Source organism: Neoarius graeffei, chromosome 18, assembly GCF_027579695.1.
Source record: "Neoarius graeffei isolate fNeoGra1 chromosome 18, fNeoGra1.pri, whole genome shotgun sequence".
NCBI lineage: Eukaryota > Metazoa > Chordata > Actinopteri > Siluriformes > Ariidae > Neoarius > Neoarius graeffei.
This window is the reverse complement of record NC_083586.1, coordinates 57,112,084-57,135,924: the sequence shown is the minus strand read 5'-3', so window position 1 is coordinate 57,135,924 and position 23,841 is coordinate 57,112,084. Positions and strand designations below refer to the sequence as shown.

At 39.3% G+C, this 23,841-nt stretch overlaps 1 protein-coding gene across 4 annotated transcripts in view; it reads left to right on the top strand.

The window, feature by feature from the left end:
• meis1a (Meis homeobox 1 a) overlaps positions 1–23,841 on the top strand; it is an 80,689-nt gene that overhangs the window by 19,414 nt on the left and 37,434 nt on the right. For all 4 annotated transcript variants that reach the window (XM_060899064.1, XM_060899066.1, XM_060899065.1 and 1 more), the window contains one exon: positions 11,158–11,303. In XM_060899064.1, coding sequence (XP_060755047.1) covers positions 11,158–11,303 — 146 coding nt within the window. The remainder of the gene's footprint in view (positions 1–11,157; positions 11,304–23,841) is intronic.

Here is a 23,841-nt window from a genome sequence, read left to right as displayed (position 1 = left end):
ACACCGAGCAAAACCATGGCTGAATCCTGAATGACTCAATTTTGTATAAATAGGGCACTACATAGGCGGCAAAATGTAGTTTTTTTCCTGCCATGGAAGTGCACTTGTATACCGAGGAGGAAGCCATTTGCATTACAGCCATGAATGAGGATTCAAAATGGCGGCTCGGCTCGGTTTTCCCTTTCAGGCGCTCTCGTTTTCTGTTAGAACTTGGTAAAATATATATATATATATATATATATATATATATATATATATATATATATATATATATATATATTTACCAGCTTAAGGTCGATCCGTATGGTGAAATACCGTGACCTCGGCCTTGAACACTGACCTCGGCCCAGAGGGTCTCGCTCAGTAATTTCAAGACCTCGGTCACGGTATTTCAGGATACGGACCTCCCAGCTGGCAAATAACATATATATATATATATATATATATATATATATATATATATATATATATATATATATATATATATAATTTTTTTTTTCCTCCATCACATATACACTAAATAAAGCCCGGACTTCATTTTCTTAATGCTAATGTTCAGAGCTGTTGACTAACGTTTTATACAAAATTTTAAAACTGTCGGTTGCTGGTGCTGCTTAATGGCTCATATGTTGGACCCATCATCTGGACTGATCAGCATGAACTTGCGTTCTTCATAGTTCCTCTTGTACTGAGACAGTCTTGTACCTACCCTGATGTAGGAACTAAAAAAGTCCCTGAAAACAACATCCTAAGAACTATAATCGTTCAGTTCCTGTAGTGTGGACATGCAAAGAAAGTGAACTATGAAAAAGTAGCTTTCTCCAATCCAAAAGCATTTATTATTGCGCCTGCCAAAAAAAAAAAATCTTCGGTTCTTGAAAATGTTCTTCCAGTGAAAATATGCCTACAGTTTTTGAGCTACTGAAAAAGTACCTGGTTTCCAGTTCTCGAGTCCCTGAAAAGTTCTGTGTTTCCTTGACCAAGTTCCTGAAGTGGAAAATCACTTTCAAAATATCTAAACATGATTAAGTTTATACACATTTTCCTCACATCAACACCAACCCCTGAGATTTTGCAGGTCCCGGTCTTTACTTTGAACCGACAGGAACATCCAAGTGGCCAGATTTCCTCTCCAGACGAAGTGAGGTTCCTGCACAAGCATAACAGTCGAGAGAAGCTTTCCACTGTTTTCTATTTGCTTCGAGTCGTCTTTGAAAAACCAAAGATGCATGTCTTATGTCTTGTCATCTGGAACTTATCCATTTCTGGAGACAGTAAACAGTTTATTATTTGAACCACAAGCTTGACAATCAGCTCATTGTTTCAAAATAAACATGTGTTCACGCTGGCTAGGGGCAAACGATGATGTCACCACAGGTTTGCTTCATGGTAGTGCAGCAACCACTACTGTTGGCTGGTGTGGGCGTGGCCTGTCGGAGTTATGATAAGAAATGGTAATAGCTAGTGGGAGAAACCTGAGGCTTCCACACAACAATTTGATATTTGACAATGCATACATGTCAACCTGTACGGAATGTCCGTATTTTATACGGATTTGATTCAATAAACATAGTATATGGGCATACAAATAAAGTTATACGGATTCTTTAAAAAAACTTCAATATTTATTTAGCGCTAGAATCAATTCCCACGATGATAAAAGAGCGCATAACATTTACAAACGTACTGTACACTACAGACAGCCAGTAAAGAGTCTTATGAAATCGCTCGTTATCTTGTAGCGAGACTTCGTTCCACTTTTGATCATGTGCACACCGCATTGCGAGAATCCCGCCAACCGGGAAGTAACATTTTGTTTGAAACGCGTATTTCCACCTGAGCGACTTTCACTAGCGACTGAAAAGATTCTGAATGGGCACTCCGGCAAGATCAACACAGACACTTGCTGTGACGTGCAGCCTAGTGAGTATTGGTGCAGAGTGCTAAAAAAGCTGTCATGGAGTACAATTCAGAACATTAGAGTGACACTTTGTGTTTTTGTCAAACATTGGAGCTTTGTATTCATTCTGAAGGTTTATTGTTATTAATATTGAATAAAAAGTAACTTGGATATATCATTGTTAATTATCATTCAAATTTTAGGTAAATTATTTTAATTTGCATCTTATACGGATTTTATAAGGGAAATACGGATTTTGGAGGTTGGTTATACAGGTTTGATTGACCAAAGGTTGACATGTATGACACATGCTACGATAAGCTACGTGCTATAGAACTTTCCAGAAACAAATCATTTGTGTTTGTCACTGTACCGCCTCAGAGATACGTCATTTGCATACAGTTGTTTGTCCTAGACACCAGAATCACTGCAGTGTTTATAGCTTAGTCACTACTGGGTCGATTAAACAGACAAAAAGAAAACGTAAGACGTCCTGAACTTAGCACTGAACAGCCATGATGAGAAAGCTAAAGGTCAGCAAAGCTAAAAAAGTTAAACACCGCTATCAAAACTTCTTTTTTTCCCCCCCAAGCTCATCTCATCTCATCTCATTATCTCTAGCCGCTTTATCCTGTTCTACAGGGTTGCAGGCGAGCTGGAGCCTATCCCAGCTGACTACGGGCGAAAGGCGGGGTACACCCTGGACAAGTCGCCAGGTCATCACAGGGCTGACACATAGACACAGACAACCATTCACACTCACTACGGTCAATTTAGAGTCACCAGTTAACCTAACCTGCATGTCTTTGGACTGTGGGGGAAACCGGAGCACCCGGAGGAAACCCACGCGGACACGGGGAGAACATGCAAACTCCACACAGAAAGGCCCTCACCGGCCACGGGGCTCGAACCCGGACCTTCTTGCTGTGAGGCGACAGCGCTAACCACTACACCACCGTGCCGCCTCCCCAAGCTCTCGCTTGTAATTATAATTTTAACAAAAACTGAAGTTAACTTTAGGTCTGAAACTTATAGCACATGAAGGCAGCGTACAGTAACTCTGTGTTCTCTGCTTCGAGGCTAAAAGGTCAGCATAGATCAGGGTTAGCATTATTAATTGCGCATCTCTAATGAATGGAATGATCTCAGAGGCGTCACAAGGCAGTTTTTGTGTGTGTGTGTGTGTGTGTGTGTGTGTGTGTGCGCGCGCGCATACACTTCTTGGCCAGATGGTCTCAGTGTAAATACACATAACTGCACAAATAAACTGTAGGAGCACAAACCATGTTTTAGAGCATGATGTGCGCGCGCACACGCAGAGATGAACTCTGCTGGCTAGTGTATATGTACGCTTAATGTGTTTGTACGTGTCTGTGTGTGTGTGTAATATTCAGGAAGTGACGTTCCTTATGACAGCAAATGCTAGCTGTAGTGTTAATGTAGCCTGCGCAGTTAAAGGGTGGAGCAGTGTACAAAGGTTAATGCCGGGTCTGTAAAAAGGACTGAAATTACCTCAGAGCTCAGAAATGTTTAGCTCCTCTTGGATGGCTTAGACCGACGATAGATTTGTATTTGGGACAAATGTGTTTCGTCAGTGCTAAATTGACCTCAGCTCTGCAATGTGGTAGCCAGAAACATTACACAGTCGCGCGGAGATATGAAGTTTGTCTTCGAGTGGTGACTGTGTGTATATTCATTCGTGAGTGAAGTGAATGAGTGATATATTTTTCAACACGAGAAGATAAACATATCTTCGCACCACTGTGTAGCATTCTTTATATTATACGGACATATCCACAAAAAAAAATTGCAAGTTAATAACAAGGGTTTTATTCGCCATTTTGACAATGCGCCTCTAGTCAGCAGGAAAACACCGGGAGTGACGTCATCGGAGTGAAATATCAGGAATTATTATACACACAGGACACTTTTTTTTCCCATGGAATAAAATATAAAAAAAAAAAAATCCATGTATTACGCCACTCTCCCCAATACAGAACGAGCGTGCAATACTGTTATAATATTCCACGTTGTCAAGACAACACGACGTCACACGTCGGAGCTCATGTGAAGATCCAATGACACAACTTTTCTGTTGCGCATGCGCACAATCATGTCTTTGACAGCCAGGTAAGTGAGAAGACAAGGCTAATCCAGTGCTTGGTTTAAGCACTAAATAAATAAACTGAAACTAAAGACGCGCTGAACACCTGAAAGGCTCCCAAAACTTCATTAGATATTCTTCATGCGTATTTACAAGAGAAAAACATACCAACGGACATTGAGAAACTGGAAAAGAGACACGTCTGAGATGTAAAACTTCCACGCTAGTGAATGACTGACAGTTCGTAAACAAACATGGCTGCCAGGTTTGCTTTGTTAAAAGCGGAAGATTTTGAGAGAATTTTGGCTGCCAGGTCATTCTGTTGTGTGTAGCTGTCAATGTTGATTTGAAGTTACCAAGTAAGTTACACAGGGAAAATAATAATAATATTTGGCTTGACTGCGCTAGCATTGGCCTTCGCTAACACGACACCGGCTGGAAGGTAATTGCACTGCCACGCTAACAGCACCGAGTCACGGGTAAGCTAGCGTTAGCCTTTGAGAATGCTGATATGAAGAGTGTGTATGCATAATAATAATAATAATAATAATAATATTGGCTGACTTTTTTCATGGTATATCAGATATATTCCATTCAGCTACTCATCTTCGACTCGTTCAGTATCATGCTAGCTGAATGGAATATATCTGATATACCACTCAACGCCAGCCAATATTATTTAAATATTCTATCCACATTCACTGGATATGATCAATCACATGCTCTGATTGGTTACTCTGCTACTAGGCTATCAGCTCATATACCGTGAGTAGAGAAAAACAAAATGGCGGAGTGTGTTGCTGAACCAACCGAGGACAAAATAAAAACTCTACTCGAAAACAAAACCCCCCAAAATACAAAAAAAAAGCACAACAAAATACGGAATGAAAGTATTTGTTTGTAAGAACGTATTCCCCCTCCCCAAGAATTCTTATTATCACATTAGAAATTGCTCCTGTCATTTCACCGGTTTGTTTACATTTGTAATCTTTAAGCTTTATTTATTCATCTCATCTCATTATCTCTAGCCGCTTTATCCTGTCCTGCAGGGTCGCAGGCAAGCTGGAGCCTATCCCAGCTGACTACGGGCGAAAGGCGGGGTACACCCTGGACAAGTCGCCAGGTCATCACAGGGCTGACACATAGACACAGGCAACCATTCACACTCACATTCACACCTACGGTCAATTTAGAGTCACCAGTTAACCTAACCTGCATGTCTTTGGACTGTGGGGGAAACCGGAGCACCCGGAGGAAACCCACGCGGACACGGGGAGAACATGCAAACTCCGCACAGAAAGGCCCTCGCCGGCCGCTGGGCTTGAACCCGGACCTTCTTGCTGTGAGGCGACAGCGCTAACCACTACACCACCGTGCCGCCCGCTTCATTTATTTATTTATTTATTTATTTTTAAAGACTGGTCCAAAAGCTCAAAGAAGTTTGAAAATTACAGAACTAAAATGTCCAAGGAAGAATTAAATAAATGTCTAAAGCTATTCTATACCTCGGCATGACAGCAAGACGGCACTTTCTACAAAAAACAATACTAAACTCAATTCATGCAGCCTTCGAAAGGTTTTTAAGAAGTCCGCCTAAGCGGAAATGATTTTGTCGGACGCTTTGTACAAACTTTTTATTTTTTGAATTTTCGAAAAATAAAAATGCTCCGTTTCTCAAAATCCAGTGAATGTGGATAGAATAAAACAGTTATTCCACTCAATCTCATCGTACACGGATTATAGTTAACTCGGCACTATGCGCCTCGTCGGTTATCAGCTCATGTACGACTCGATTTCATGGAATAACTGTTAAATATGTCACTCAGATCCGCGATATATTTCGTATGAAGAATGTGAGTTTTTCAACACGAGAAGATAAACTTCATATCTTCAAGCCAACATGTGATTTTTCTTTTTATTATATCGACACATTCACAAACAAAAAGTCCCCAAATTTATCAAAACAAAACTATTCATTGATTTCCTCACGAGTGACATATACCAGCTGGGAGGTCCGTATGGTGAAATACCGTGACCGAGGTCTTGAAAGTACTGAGCGAGGCCGTCTGGGCCGAGGTCAGTATTCAAGGCCGAGGTCACGGTATTTCACCATACGGACCAACCTTAAGCTGGTAAATAATATATTTATTTTTTTCTTTACCAAATTCTAACAGAAAACGAGAGCGCCCGAAAGGGAAAACCGAGCCGAGCCGCCATTTTGAATCCTCATTCACGGCTGTAATGCAAATGGCTTCCTCCTCGGTATACAAGTGCACTTCCATGGCAGGGAAAAAAACTACATTTTGCCACCTATGTAGTCCCCTATTTATACAAAATTGAGTCATTCAGGATTCAGCCATGTTTTTGCTCGGCGTTAGCAAGTTACAGGTTTTTAGTTTTCTCCTGAAATGTTTTCTTTTATTTCTTCTTCCTCAGGGTAGTTAAAACTCGCTTTCGCTGTGAACACTGTCGTTATCGCTATCCATGCCGTAAAATTAATGCTATTCTCCTGAGAAATGCTGGCAAAAATTTATAAGATTTTTGATCACAATCTTATAAATAAATCTTATAAAAAAAAAGATAAATGTTGACAAAAAATTGCTACTATGTTTGTTGTTGTGAACGAGCGAGTTGCCAGAGGTCCATAACCGGGGTCCATATCGTAGGATACGGACCTGCTCGCCAGCCAATCAGAGCGCAGGATTTGATGGAAACCGGACCGCGAAAAAAATAAATTGAGTTATGTCGCGGTTTTGTTCTCCATGTCCCAGATGGAGCTCGGATAAAAAACACGAGTGGTGTATTTCCCATTAAAATGGTTTTCCACATTGTCGAGCTAAGGTGAATTTACTAACGCAATCAACCCAAATATAAATCTATATCATCTGACTAAACCGTCCACGATAAACAAACTATTACAGAACACATTTCTGAGCTCCACAACATGCTAACCAGAAACTTTTAGCCACAGAGTGTAGGTGCTAGGCTAGCTAATTTAGCTGATGTTATCGAACATTTATTTTGATTCTTATGCTATATTTGAACAGATTTTGGCTTCTGTTAAATAATTGATTACACATAATGCTGCAAATCAAGACTCAGATACTGAAATCTCACTATCAAACATGAGTTAGTTTGCTACCTGTTCGCTAGCTCGGTAGCTAATAGAGATAGGAGGAGAGGGTGATATTTTTAATGGCTTAAAATGACATGTTTAAGCTGACTTTAAGGTGTGTGAATTCCTTTACGTTTAATTTTTTTTAAACTAAACTTTCCATTCATCTCTACATTATTGATATGTATTTATATTAGTGCTGTCAAGCGATTAAAATATTTAATCGCGATTAATGTCGCGACTGTCATAGTTAACTCGCAATTAATCGCAATTTAATCGCACATTTTTGTCACATGAAAAACCATGTACCGTAATTCTCTTATCAGCATGAAAAAGTGAATGGGCTTGCTCACCGTTCGAACTACGGGGGTACTCGGGGGATCCGAGATCCCCTGAAACAGACATGAGATCCCTTGAAAACATGATTTGGGAAATGTTGGGGGGTCTCTAAAATATTGGCAAAATGATGTTTATTGACATAGCAATCGTGTGTAACGGGAAGCATTTGCATATCCGAAGTGAGCGCGCGATGGAGAGCCGCGCTCTGAGACAAGCGCAAGCACCCCCCCCAAGGGAAAAAAAGGGACCCCCCCGAAAATATCGGCATAGTTCGAACACTGGTTGTACCAATGTTTTGTTTTGTTTTTTATTGCAGAGCATAACACGTCTTGTCACAGCCACTGCAAAGTCGGGCTGGAGCCGCCGATGGGAAAACGAAACCTAAGCCGAGCACCGTGGCTCTTCGGGGGAGGGCAGAGGACTCTGGCTGTGCGGGGCGTGGCATTACAGTCTAGCTGCTATCGTTTTTCTAAGCAAAGTCTCTGTTCCAAGTTCCTGGCAGTTTCAAAAGCTTATGAAAAACCTACATCATATCACAGAGCGTTAATCTCGCGATAAAAAAATTATCGCCGTTAAAATTGAGTCAAGTTAACGCGTTAATAACGCGACATTTTTGACAGCACTAATTTATATATAAGGTTTATTAGCAGTTAGCAGTTAGCTAGCTGCCTAGATAGTATGAATGGCTGGAGGAAATGATGACTGTTTTTAGTTTTATGAATGGTTTAAAATGTGACTTGTGAATTCCATCAGATTTAATGTCTTTACCAAACTTTTCACTCAGCACTGCTCTATTTAGAAATATAGAATTGTGAGGGGGAAAAAAAATCAGAAATACCTGTCGCAAAAATAAGTAGAGCTCAGTGTTTAACGTTAGCGATCTCCTTCAAATGATTAGCGATGGATTAAACCGATCATATAGTTTTGTGTTTGGCTCAGATGTGTCGCCTCAGTGCTAAATTCACCTCAGCCACAGAATCTAGATGCGAGGCGAGCTAATTTAGGTAATGTTAGTGAAAATAATTTTTATTTCTGCACTAACTGGCCACTTTAATACGAACTTCCTGTTTCTTCTAAGATCCCTGTTCTTAGCTGCAGGAGTGGAACCCAATGTGTTCTTCTGTTTTGTGTTGCATGCTGAGATGCTTTTCTGCTCACCATGGTTGTAAAGAGTGATTATATGAGTTACTATATCCTTCCTGGCAGCTCGAACCAAGAATCTGGCCATTTCCCTCTGATCGACAAGGCATTTGTTTCCACCCACAGAACTGTCACTCACTCACTCGGTGTTTGTTTTTTGTTTTTCGCACCATTCATAGAGTGTAAACTCCTAGAGACTGGTGTGTGTGTGTGTGTGTGTGTGTGTGTGTGTGTGTGTGTGTGTGAAAACCCCAGGAGGAGATCAGCAGTTTCTGAAATACTCAAACCAGCAGTCCATCTGGCTCAAACCAACACCCATGCTACAGTGAAAGAAAGTCACACTTCACTGTGAGATCACAATTTTTCCCATCCTCATGTTTAAACATTAACTGAAGCTCTTGATTTGTATCTGCATGATTTGATGCATAAAACAGCAGGTGGATGGATGGGGGTTCCTAATAAAGTGGCCGGTGAGTGTATTTTGACAGATTGGACTGCTGTTAAGTGTGATGGTGCTAATCATGACTTGGATAATAATGAAGATAAATACCTGTATCATCTCATCTCATTATCTGTAGCCGCTTTATCCTGTCCTACAGGGTCGCAGGCAAGCTGGAGCCTATCCCAGCTGACTACGGGCGAAAGGCGGGGTACACCCTGGACAAGTCGCCAGGTCATCACAGGGCTGACACATAGACACAGACAACCATTCACACTCACATTCACACCTACGGTCAATTTAGAGTCACCAGTTAACCTAACCTGCATGTCTTTGGACTGTGGGGGAAACCGGAGCACCCGGAGGAAACCCACGCGGACACGGGGAGAACATGCAAACTCCGCACAGAAAGGCCCTCGCCGGCCACGGGGCTCGAACCCGGACCTTCTTGCTGTGAGGCGACAGCGCTAACCACTACACCACCGTGCCGCCCATACCTGTATCAACTTATGACAAATGCTAGTTAGTTTACTAGCAGTTAGTAGGGATGGCAGGAAGAGATGGTGACATTTTTAATGGTTATAAATGACATGATTAATGTTTTATTTGTGTGAATACTATTAGTTTGCTTTTAGAATCTTTTTTTAAATTCAACCTTCCACTAAATATCTCTCTCATACATCAAATCAAGTTTATTTGTACAGCGCTTTTAACAATAAACATTGTCGCAAAGCAGCTTTACAGAATTTGAACGACTTAAAACATGAGCTAATTTTATCCCTAATCTATCCCCAATGAGCAAGCCTGTGGCGACGGTGGCAAGGAAAAACTCCCTCAGACGACATGAGGAAGAAACCTCGAGAGGAACCAGACTCAAAAGGGAACCCATCCTCATTTGGGGGAGTCACACACACATCCTCATATGTGTGTGTGAACTATGACGCGTTACAGAAATATACAGTCCTGTCCAAAAGCCTTAGGCAGATGTAAAGAAACACTGTCGACCAAAAATGGCTTAAAAATAATGAAATGAAATGTTTCAATATTAAAAAAAACAACCCTATAAACAGAAATCAGTGAGCCATAATAAATGAAAATCAATGTTTGGTGTGAGACGACCCTTTGCTTAAAAATAAATAAATAAAAAATAGTAGTCTCAGGTCCAGTGAGTGCCGTTTTCTGCGGAAATGAGCTGTAGGTTTTACTGAGCATCTTCCAGAACCAGCCACAGTTCTTCTGGACACTTTGACCATCGCACTCGCTTCTTCATTTTGCAGCAGAAATTTTCGAGTAGCCTTCATTATGTTTTCTTTTTTAATCTGAAACGTGCTCTCTTCTTTTGTAATATGCTGCTCAGACATATTACAAATGTTTTTCCCCGTAACATTTAATTTTGTGCTGGAACAAACAAACAAACAAACAAACATTTTTGTAGTGTTGTGACTCTATAATGTAGAAGTCTCATCTCATCTCATTATCTTTAGCCGCTTTATCCTTCTACAGGGTCGCAGGCAAGCTGGAGCCTATCCCAGCTGACTACGGGCGAAAGGCGGGGTACACCCTGGACAAGTCGCCAGGTCATCACAGGGCTGACACATAGACACAGACAACCATTCACACTCACATTCACACCTACGGTCAATTTAGAGTCACCAGTTAACCTAACCTGCATGTCTTTGGACTGTGGGGGAAACCGGAGCACCCGGAGGAAACCCACACGGACATGGGGAGAACATGCAAACTCCGCACAGAAAGGCTCGAACCTGGACCTTCTTGCTGTGAGGCGACAGCGCTAACCACTACACCACCGTGCCGCCCTAATGTAGAAGTCATAAAATAGAAATCTATAACAAAGTCTGTATAAAAACCAAAACAATAGGGCACCTAGACTTTTGCACAGTACTGTATGTATCTCAATGTTTAACGTTTAACATCGGCATCCATATTTCCCTTATTTGGTAAGTCTGAAGTAAAAAGTGAAAGATTTACTTGTGAATTTATTGTCAATAAATTGGAGTTTATTTTACTGGCCTCTTAAAAGCTGCTGTTTAAACACACGAGCATATTTATGCACTTTGCGTATTTGGAGAATGTTATTTATGGGACGCTTTCAACAACAGGTGACCTTTTGGACCACGGTGCTGCTTCTCCAAGCACAGGGGACGATGAAGAGACGGACAAGGACAGGAGGAACAACAAAAAACGAGGGATTTTCCCTAAAGTGGCAACCAACATCATGCGAGCGTGGTTGTTCCAGCACCTAACAGTAGGAACAAATATTTTACTTTTTGCCTTTTTGGGGTTTTTCATTGTTGTGTCCACAAAGTTCATAAACGTTTTATAGGAATCGTATATGGAGGTTATGCAGCTCACCGTTTATAGATGTTTAAGGAGGAGTGTAAGAAGTTATTTTACTGGTCGAGCAAATCGTGGGCCTCCTAAAGGACAACATTCCACACCAGCCGTTCCACATACCACCGTTTATTCTCGAGCAAAAAACTTGCTTAAAACACATATCACAGAGGCAGTTTGATTGTATGATTAAACACAATAAAAATGTTATAGGCTACTGGGGAGTCTCTTAAAAAGCCATACATTAGAGTCGAGCTCAACCTAAAGTGCTGGTGCTATCGGTTTACAGCGACTTTACAAGGGCTGCGTTACGTTAAGGGTTCCAGACACGAGAGTATAAACACACAACGCAGGGCCAGACGACGTTTTAGCTGCACGCTGCGAAGAATAACCTTATATCTCTTAATATTTTTCATTATGTGATTAATAAAGCAAATATAACATTTAGTTTTCTATTTTTAGACTTTTTTTTATCAAGTATATATTAATAGAAATACGAAAACTGGAAAACAGAAAGGTAGAAAGAGGTGTTGTAATTTTATTTGCTTGATCATAATCTCAAAGTAAGAAATCTGAAATAATATTTGCTATACTTGTTGTTTTTTCGAGTGCAATAAAACATTCTAGGCAATATTTTGACCTCTGAAACTCCAAGAAACTCTGGTTACATACTGTACTTACACTTTTCTGTATGATGTCATATCTCACAATTATTCGCTTAAGTCAAGGTTATTATTCACCGATATTCATTGAGCCGGAGGCGGATAATCGTTTTAGTATCAATACGCAGGAGAGTATTAAAAAATAATAATAAATCGTATTTTTAAAAAAAATTCAAACTTCAAAAGTGACAGGCAAATGTAATAAAGGCGCGGCGCAGATTAGTGTCGCTTATCTATGCCGAGTCACATAAAATACTTTGTTTTGAAATCGATAAAATAAATCTCAACTCCACTTTACGTTTGAATAATTTTAGACCAAACTTCGGAGCATCTTTAGTGCTTTTATTTTAGGAACAGCATTTTCTTTCATCATTTGTAATTCTTCTTCACTTACGGTGACGAAGCGATCGACTATGGAATCAATTTTGTACCAAAATGTTCGTAAAATACTTTTGAAATATCAAACAAAAACGACAAATCAAAATACAAAAAAACAAAAAAAAGTCAATTTTTTAGACTGGCAAACAAATTGTGTAATCGTGCAAAATATCAGTCTATTACTCTTCAGAAACCTTTTATTTTTGTTCCGCGTCTTTCTCAGTTTTGTTTGGCGTAATTTATTTTGGTTGCGATTCCAGCTTTCTCGTTTGCGCTCCCTGACTTTTTGCTTGCAGTTTTGGCACAAACTTGACGTGTGGGTGGGCTGTCCAGGAATGCATTCCCATTGGCTAACTTGTGTTTGACTGACAGCTACGCTCAGCCATTCCCTACTCGGATTCTGGCAGACTGTTTGACGAGTGACCGATCCATTGACGGTAAACAAGGATGGAGTGGACTTCAGTGGCGACTATGATATTGAATTTACACTTTGTTGAATTAATTCAATATCATAGTCGCCACTGAAGTCCACTCGATCCTTGTTTACCGTCAATGGATCGGTCACTCGTCAAACAGTCTGCCAGAATCCGAGTAGGGAATGGCTGAGCGTAGCTGTCAGTCAAACACAAGTTAGCCAATGGGAATGCATTCCTGGACAGCCCACCCACACGTCAAGTTTGTGCCAAAACTGCAAGCAAAAAGTCAGGGAGCGCAAACGAGAAAGCTGGAATCGCAACCAAAATAAATTACGCCAAACAAAACTGAGAAAGACGCGGAACAAAAATAAAAGGTTTCTGAAGAGTAATAGACTGATATTTTGCACGATTACACGAATAATTTGTTTGCCAGTCTAAAAAAATTGACTCTTTTTTTGTTTTTTTGTATTTTGATTTGTCGTTTTTGTTTGATATTTCAAAAGTATTGTATGAACATTTTGGCACAAAATTGATTCCATAATCGGCCGCCATTTTGCCGAGTCGCTCGAGGTGATTATCGGGAAATAATCCGAATTTCTCGACCAATCAGAATACGCGATTTCCTATAATCACCTCTGTATTTATCCTAAATTAGCTTAATAGTTTTCCGATGTTCTTACTGTATTTCACAGAGCATCAGAAATTCTCACATTTTATTCCTTTTACTAAAATTTTCTAAATGTACTTTATTGAACTTTTTTAAATTGAAATTGAATCCTTTTTAATGGTTTGGGGTATTATATTCTTTTTAATTTTTATATATTCATCTATTACTTATTTTAATAAATGATTTTAAAATTTTGGTCCAAATGACCTTTTTTTTTTTTTTTTTTTTAATTATTTTTAAACACCTATTATTTTAAGGAATGATTTCGTATCGAGTGAATAGGAACAGGGAAAAAAAACAATAGTACACCTTCAATCAGAATGACTGAGACTGCAGTAATATACGGGTCATTTGTGGATTCACAGTACTGTGCAAAAGTCTTGGCACCCTTCCGCCATACAAACTTTTGTTATAGATTTCTATTTTATGACTTCTACATTATCGAGTCACAACATGACAAAAACGTTTTAGAGTTCCAAACGTTCGTTATTTTTCCAGCACAAAATTAAATGTTACAGGTGAAAAAAAAGAAAAAAGTTTTTCTGTATCCAATCAGCATATTACAAAATAAGAGACCACGTTTCAGATTAAAGAAGAAAACGTAATGAAGGCTACTCAAATGAAGAAGCGAGTGTGACGGTCAAAGTGTCCAGAAGAACTGTGGCTGGTTCTGTAAGATGCTTAGTCAAACCTACAGCTCATTTCCGCATAAAAGTGCACTCGCTGGACCTGAGACTACCAATTATTTATTTATTTATTTATTTATTTATAATAACATTTTAATTTCATTTTTTTAAAGCCATTTTTAGTCAACAGCATTTCTTTACATGTGCCTGAGACTTTTGTACAGGACTGTATGTATGTCCTTACTTTTGCAACGTCTTTATTTTAGCGTTTACCCAAATCTCAACTGATTACAGTCCGATGTATGAAACATTATGGATAAGAAAAAATATAAATGTTTTTGGATAGACTGGGACACAAAGTGGACTGATGCCAAATTTCAGCCATTTTGTCCAACAGAAAAAAAATCTGTGTTCAAATTCCTGATTGTAGTTTTCCTTTTATTGTACATCGTCGTTACTTGGAAAATATTTGTAGTCCAAATACTACAGTAAAGATTTTGCAGTCATCAACTGAAGTGCGTGTGTGTGAGATATATAAATATTTAAGTTATTCCATGAAATCATGTCGTACATGAGCTGATTGCACAATGCACCTCGTCAGCTAAATTGTCTATAATCCGTGTACGACGAGATTGACTGGAATAACTGTTTCATTCTCTCCGTATTCACTGGATTTTGAGAAACGGAGCATGTTTTGCAAAGTTGACAAATGAAATCTTCATCCAAAACGTCCAACAAAATCATTTCCGCTTAGAATGTAAACAAACCGGCGAAATCACAGGAGCAATTTGTGAAAAATGCGATGATGATGATAATTCTTGAAAATTAAAAAAAAAATGTTCTTAACATCAAATACTTTTATTCCATATTTTGTTGCTTTTTTATGTGGTTTTGTTTTCGAGTAGAGTTTTTATTTCGTCCTCGGTTGGTTCAGCAAAACTCTCCGCCATTTTGTTTTTCTCTACTCACGGTATATGAGCTGATATCCTAGTAGTAGAGTAGCCAATCCGAGCGCACGATTGCTCATATCCAGTGAATGTGGATAGAATATATATTAGTCAACCATCTTTGCTAAAATAGATTAATTCAAGCTGTATGGTACTGTGACGCGGTAGGAGAACTTCCAGAGCTTCAACCCTTCTTTTGGTAACGTTTGGCATTTTGTACTTTCCACTTGTATGTATTTTTGACCTTGTTTAGCGTATAATAATCTATACCTTAAGCAAAAAGAAAGAAAAAGGAACATGGGAGGCAAAAAAAAGCAACAAATGCATTTAGAAATTCATCTTTAAACCATTTTGAGCATGTTTCTAGAAAATCTTTGTGAATTGCTAGATGCATTAGTGTCATCGTCGTCTGTTTCCTCCCCCTACACACGCGCACACACACACACACACACACACACACACACACACACACACACACACACACACCTTTTTTTTTTCTTTCTTCTTCTTCTTTTGGTAGCTACATAGTTCAGTGAATGGATGAAAATATTATATTATGAAAGATTATTCAGTTTTTAGGTTTTTGGCACCTGGTGCTCGGAACACTTTACAATCTGAACTTCAGTTTCAAAACCTCGTATCCTTGACTGAATTTAAAGCACGAGTGGAAACTCTGGAATCCAGACTGTCTGTGTGCAAGTGTGTTTATATGTGTAAGTTTTAATGCGGCTAATGTCTGCGTTGTCTGATTTATTTTATTGTAACCGTGTTGCTGCTGTCTTGGCCTTTGTAAAAGAGATCCTTGATCTCAGTGAGACTAACCTGGTTAAAGAAAGGCTAAATAAAAAATAATTCAGATTTCTAGCAAAGTTTTTGCTGAAAAAATGATACCAAGCGTTTGAGGTACAGAGGCTTTTTTTGTATTAAACAAAGGCGTAATTGAAAGTACAAAAAAAAAGGAAATGGGAACAGAAAAACAATCATATTTGCTTAAAAAAAATCTAAATTTATGTGAAAATGTTTGAGTTTGGGGGGGAAACAAAACAACCTCCAAAGCTGAAGACTTTCCAGGATTTTAGAACAACTTACAAAATATAAAGACGAAAGTATCAGCAGTTTCGGACAGAATTTCTCAGCTTGTGTTGAGAAATGAAAACGATAAATGACGTATAAAATGTGGCTTGTTTAAAAATTTGCCGTTGTTCGAGAGAAAAAAATGAGGAACTTCACGTCACGAAGGCAGGCATGTAAGACCATCTGTCTTTTCCTTTCTATCGCTATTTTACTTAAGTGTCCACACACACACACACACACACACACACACACACGCTCGCGCACGCACACACACATACACGGTATACTCTGTTTTGGGTAATTAGCGTGTAATTTGCTGCCCTCCTGTTAGCAGATGTGCAGCAGAGTGTGTTAAGCCTCCAGCAGCAGTGAACGGGAACAGCACTGGCATTCGGCTCTCGTTTCATATCTCACTAATCAAACGCATGCCCTCGATGACACACGTCCTGTGTTCACGTTCTGTAGCGGCCAATAAAATATCACACTGCAGGTTTTTTTTTTTTTTTTAGGTGCGACAGAAAAAAATAACGTCCGTTGCGTAATCCACACGCCGGCTTCGGGACACGTGCTGTAGTGTATGTAAAAGAGACTCGCGGTGAGACTGGTGTCATCGTATCAAGTCACGCTTGTTGACCATATATTTTAATTCTGGACTCGTTTCCCGAAAAGGTCACTTTAACAAAGTAGCACAAAATCCGTGCGGTATTGTTTCACAGGGGCCTGTAAATGTGTGCTACAAATCGTTAGAACCTCGGACACGTGGACAAACTTTGTCTAAGTTCCCCAAAGCTCGTTTAAGGTCAGAGGTCACGGATACAGCAGAATCCTTCAGTTGTCCGGCTGCTCATATCTCGCAGTGTAACCCGCGGAGAAAGTACACACAACAGCAAAAGGGTCCGGCTCGTCCTCTGAGCTCCCTTTGATGTCACGAGATCTGAAATAGAAAAAATGGAAATGTCTTTGCACTCGCCCTCGCTGTTGAACTCTCACTGTGTACATTTCTTATTCATGCTGATGTTTGTAAAATTCAATTTCGACGACCTACGCCTGCTGATTATTGCTTAATTTCATCTTCAGGGTGGCTGTCGGAATCGCAGGCGCCAGACTAATTAACAAGCCCATGGCGACACACACACACACACACACACACACACACACACACACACACTCACAGAGGCTGGTCTTACTCGACTAATGAGGACCTTCCATTGAAATAATTAATTATTAATGCAGCTAATTAATACTTTGCTACACCTTGGTCTAACTTAACCTCAGTAAAACAAAAAGAAACATTTGGTTCTTTTATTTTATTGCTTTTTATTTTTAAAATAAAAACTGCAGTTTTGTAAGTTTGCATTGTGGGGACCTGCCTAATAGGGACCTGTGAGATTTTGCTATCATTTTAGAGAAATTTGGTCCCCACTAAGATGTAAAAACCTCTCTCTCTCTCCCTTTCTCTCTCTCACTCACACACACACACACACACACACACACACACACACACACACACACACACACACACACACAGAGAGGCTGGTCTTACTCGACTTATAAGGACCTTCCATTGAAATAATTAATTATTAATGCAGCTAATTAATACTTTGCTACACCTTGGTCTAACTTAACCTCAGTAAAACAAAACGAAACATTTGGTTCTTTTATTTTATTGTTTTTTATTTTTAAAATAAAAACTGCAGTTTTGTAAGTTTGCATTGTGGGGACCTGCCTAATGAGGACCTGTGAGATTTTGCTATCATTTTAGAGAAATTTGGTCCCCACTAAGATGTAAAAACCTCTCTCTCTCTCCCTTTCTCTCTCTCTCACACACACACACACACACACACACACACACACACACACACACACACACACACACACACGTTTACTTTTGCACCATAGATCAGAGACTGGCGACGCTGCCCTCTTCATGACTTGTCCTCTTTTTATTAACAGCCTCTGGTTTCCTTCATTTGCGGCTTTTTATTTTTATCTCCAGCGAGTTTTTTTTTCACGCTACCGATTTTAGTTTTGCGCCTTTTCTGTGTGCCTTACTGTTCCTTTTGAAGTGCTGAGACATTTGGAAGCAATGAACGAGACTCTATTAGTGTCACTAAGGTAAATGGGTGAAAAACATTCTGGAGGTGGAGGAGGGGGAATATTTTTTTTTTTTTTTCAGTAAATGTGGGGGCAAAGATCCCTTGGTTTCCCGATTCTCCTCCTCTCCTCTCCTCTCCTCCATCTGTCCAGGGTCGAACTCACTGTTATCAAAACATCATCCATTACGGAGCTGACAGCCTCATCGGGGGACCCGGGACCCTGCGAAAAGCCGTGGGGAATTTCCGTCACTGCCCCGCGCCGAGAGGGGGGAAAAGTATGGAGGGGGAGGAGGGGTGGGGGAAGAAAAATGAAGGAGAGAATGAAAGAGAGGAGAGGCGATTCATCATGAGAGCTCTTTTTTTTCCTCCTTTTCTTTGAGGTGGTAAGCGAAGATTGGTGGACTGAAGAGAGATGGAGAGGCAGGGGATTATCAGAAAATCCAGTTGCTCCCTGACTTTGTGTTTTATTCCTTCAAGTCACGATCCAGAGTTTGTGAAGTCAGTTTTGTTGATTATTTGAAATTATTTCATGTCATAATACCGAAAAAGTACCTGGAATTCGACAGAAAATAAATAGTTTCATCATTTCACGTCCACGTCATTTCCACGTACGTTATGTCATATTTTACACAACAGTAATGCAATGAATGCTCAGAATTTTATATTTAATTTATTTAACATAAAACTCATAATAAAATGACCAAGAACTCGGTGCTAAAAAGGAATACTGAATAGTAAATATTACTCTACTGCAAAAATTGAGTGAGAATAAGTAAAAAATATCTTGAAGACAGGCAAATTTATCTAACATTTCTTATTGTGACATTATTATAAAGCAAATATGAGGATAATCAGCCTGCTTGTAGGTGATTTTACACATTTCAGTCTTAAGACTGTTCGTTTTTTTTTCTAGAATATGATATATAATTTTAAGATGTGGGGGGGAGGATGAGATCTATGGTTTAGATGTAATATACACTTCATCTCATATCTCATGTATTAAATATATTCAATATGCTAAGATGGAAGAGTGAAATAAAACACACACACACACACACACACACACAAAAAGCATTCAGTAGCGAAGTATCGTAAAGACGTTTAGTGTGTTTGATTTCACACCAACATTTCGTTTTTGAATTCTTCGAATTTACAGAAAAATTGTGAAAAGTTCTTATTTTCAACAAGCATTTGCATTTATTTATTTATTTATTTATTTATTTATTGTTTTAAAAAAATAATTTAGTTTAATATTGTTAGGTGTTCTTGCAAATTTTTTAAAAATTATTTTTAAATTATTTGTGCATATTTATTTGCATGCTTATGCAAATTTATTGGTTGTGAATGTATTAATTTAAAAAAAATTGATTTTTGGAAAATTTTGAAATTCTAAAATTCAGATATGGAAGTATTTTGCTTGTATGGATACTCCAAAAAAAAAAAGCGTTTATATATTTAAAAAAAAAACACACGCCATTCGGCATACAGTGTGTGTGTGTGTGTGTGTGTGTGTGTGTGTGTGTGTGTGTGTGTATGTACTATATGTTGATGATAAAACTTCACATCATAATAATCCTTTATCACAATATTATATTAACACAATATTGAATTTTACAGTGGAATTAAAACACATGTAGTTCTGTGTTGGAGTGAGCCGTCTGTTCAAAAGCGTCAAATTAACACCTATAATAATAATTCTGTAAAAGTCTTCCTTTGTATCGACACAGATGTACACCAGCCACTTAGCATCAGTGTTAATTTACATATTGGAATTTGGATACGTGTGTGTGTGAGAGAGAGAGGTCGTCTAAAAAGGACGTCATATGGCAGCAAAGTGAGGAACCCGAGTAGACAGACTTTATCTTGCGAGCTTGGACACAGACAGAAAATAAATGCTTCCCTTCTAGGCAGTCTCATCTCAGAGGAATGCTGGGGAGGTGGTGATAATTCCAAACGTCCGTGATGAAAAATATTGTTTTTGGTGAAAATCATTTCAGCAAAACCTGCTATTATTATTATTATTATTATTATTATTATTTGAATTGTATAAAATCAAATGCTTCTTCATGGTCCTATTTGTAGTGGGTGTTTTTTTTTTTTTAACATAATGTCTGTACATGCTTGTGCACACACATGGTGTGTTTTAAAGGTGTTTTAACTTTAATTCCTCCAGAATTACTGATAATTAGGGCACTAACAGTTTTACTACCCCAGAAAACAGGATAATCGCCTACACACACACACACACACACACACACACACACACACACACACACACACACACACACATTTACTTCCTCAACACCCAGGGAGCAAACCAGGCTCGTTCAGCTGTAAACCACTAAAGCTCACCCACCATTTGCTAGCAGAGCCATAGCGACAGGTGTTCAGCACCCAAACCCTGGCCCATGGCCCACTTGTTAACACAGCTGACCCGGGGTCAGATTTAACGCCGGCCTCTCTGTATTTTCAGCTCCTGATGAGATTTAGCATCTGATCCGGGGTCAGTGCGTAATCACACACGGCAGTTTTCTTCATTTCCGTACAGATTTCCTCTGGGATTACGAGCAGGGTTTCGGGGTTGCGTTGCCCTTGATTGCGGGATTGTTATTCATAATTACTTTGTTGCTCGGATTTTAGGAACCGGAATGTACACGCGTTCAAATTAGCGCCGCCGGCACCAACGTTTCCTGTTGTTCTATTGTTGTTATGTATTTTGTTCCAGTTTATATATATATCAGGCTGTGATCAGGTTGTTGAAATCCTGAAAAACTAAAAGATTTATAGCTTCTTGGCACGTGACGGCAACACGTTGAGCGTTTCTGGAATTTTGTATGATTCAAAGCTAAATCTGGACTTTCTCCAAAAGGAAAAATTCATAACTCGTCCATAATTTTGGCTTCTTTGTTGGTTTACCGGCACATTTAAAACATCCTTTATGTTATTTGGACTTAATTTACTCCTAGATGATGGACTGTATTAGGTTACTGTTCGCTAGCTTGCAAGTAAACTTCCGACAGGCATTACCAAAAATAATTAGCTTAACCTTAGCTAGCTTCCTGGAACGCTTGCCGAGCTTCTAGCATCAACAAATAAACCTTTTGCTAGAAGTGTACCTTAGCTAAGAGAAGTTAGCAAGACTGATCACATGACCTCGCTTAGCTTACTGTAACCGCTCCAGCAGTAGGAGGTTTGTTTAATGGTACTAATATATATATATATATATATATATATATATATATATATATATAAAGCAGAGAATTAGCAAAGACACACATCCAGCATCCATATCCATACTAATGGCTTGATGATGTTAAGGACATTTCTAATTACTTAATTAGTGTGTTAATTAATTAAACTATGTAGTACTTTCATAGTAACCTTGTCCTGTGTTTTGTTATTAGTTCATCACTTTGTGTATACACTGTGTGTGTGTGTGTGTGTGTCGTGGCATGTTCTTGGGTGGTTTTTGTTTTTGTATTAAAACATTTTGTGCATTTGTATCCAGTTTCCGTACACTTCCTTGTTTTCATGTTGTCACAACGCGTTAGTCTGTGGTGTTTTCGTCCTCCGACACAGCTCTAACGGAGACAGAACAAAGGATATCAGATTAAATGTATACATGCACTCAATAACCTGATTATTATATATTTAGTACAATACACAGGAGTGGTTAGCGCTGTCGCCTCACAGCAAGAAGGTCCGGGTTCGAGCCCCGGGGCCGGCGAGGGCCTTTCTGTGCAGAGTTTGCATGTTCTCCCCGTGCACGTGTGGGTTTCCTCCGGGTGCTCCGGTTTCCCCCACAGTCCAAAGACATGCAGGTTAGGTTAACTGGTGACTCTAAATTGAGCGTAGGTGTGAATGTGAGTGTGAATGGTTGTCTGTGTCTATGTGTCAGCCCTGTGATGACCTGGCGACTTGTCCAGGGTGTACCCCGCCTTTCGCCCGTAGTCAGCTGGGATAGGCTCCAGCTCGCCTGCGACCCTGTAGAGCAGGATAAAGCGGCTAGAGATAACGAGACGAGACAATACACAGGTGATTATAGAAAAATCGTGCATGCTGATTGGTTGAGAAATTTGTACCATTTCTCAATCGCCTCGAACAACTTGGCAAAATGGCAGCCGATCGCTTCGTCGCCGTAAGCGGGGAAGAATTACAAATGATGAAAGAAAACGCTGTTCCTAAAATAATAGCACTAAAGATGCTATGAAGTTTGGTCTGAAAGTATTTAAAGGTAAAGTGGAGTTGGGATTTATTTTATCGATTTCAAAACAAAGTATTTTATGTGACTCGGCGTAGATAAGCGACTCAAATCCGCGCCACACCTTTATTACATTTGCATGCTGCTTTTGAAGTTTGAAATAAAAGATTTTTCATATTTAAAAAAAAAAAATCACATGGGGCGTCGTGGCTCGGGTGGCTAAGGCGCCATACCATAAATCCGGGGACCCGGGTTCGATTCCGACCCGAGGTCATTTCCCGATCCCTCCCCGTCTCTCTCTCCCACTCATTTCCTGTCCTGTCTCTACACTGTCCTATCCAATAAAGGTGAAAAAAAACTCAAAAAAAAAAAATCACTTGTGTATTTATACTAAAACAATTATTCACCTCAGGCTCAGTGAATATCGGTGATTATTCTATCCACATTCACTGGATATGAGCAATCGCGCGCTCTTATTGGCTACTCTGCTACTAGGCTATCAGCTCATGTACTGTGAGTAGAGAAAAACAAAATGGCGGAGCGTGTTGCTGAACCAACCGAGGATGAAATAAAAACTCTACTCGAAAACAAAATCCCCAAAATTATCAAATATTTAAAAGAAACAGAAATAGCTAAAAGAATATAGATCCCCCCCCAATATCTCCTGTTCCGCACTCCAGCCCAGTCGGTGGCGGTAATGCACCTTTAAGTTGGTTTGCCAACCACCAAAAAAAAAAAAACCTAAAGAAGAACAAAACTCCAACAAATCCAAAAAAAAGCAACAAAATATGGAATAAAAGTATTTGATGGTAAAAACATCTTTTTTTTTCTTCCAAGAATTTTCACATTTTTCACAAATTGCTCCTGTCGTTTTGCCGGTTTGTTTACATTCTAAGCAGAAATGATTTTGTCGGACGTTTTGTATAAAGTTTTTATTCATCAAATTTGCAAAAAAATAAAACAAAAATGCTCCGTTTCTCAAAATACAGTGAACGTGGAGAGAATAAAAGTTATTCCAGTCAGTCAATCTCATGGTACACGGCTTGTAGCCGACTCGGTGCTACGCGCCTCGTCGGCTATCAGCTCATGTACAACTCGATTTTGTGGAATAACTGTTAAATATTATACGACATGAGCTACTTCCGGTAAAATCATGTGCTCTGATTAGTTCCTTGGCGGGCAGTATTTTCCCGTAATGCCCGTGTACGATTGTGGACTTTCTTTCCAAGGCCACCACCGGTTTTCAATGTTGCAAAAACCAAAGAAAAATGAGAAAAAGGATGAATTGGAGATCAAAAACAGCCAAAACGCAAAAGACAAGCAAATGTCATTGAGTTATTCAAGAAATGAGCAATGAAGAGCTTTCAGAAAATGAATTTTATTAC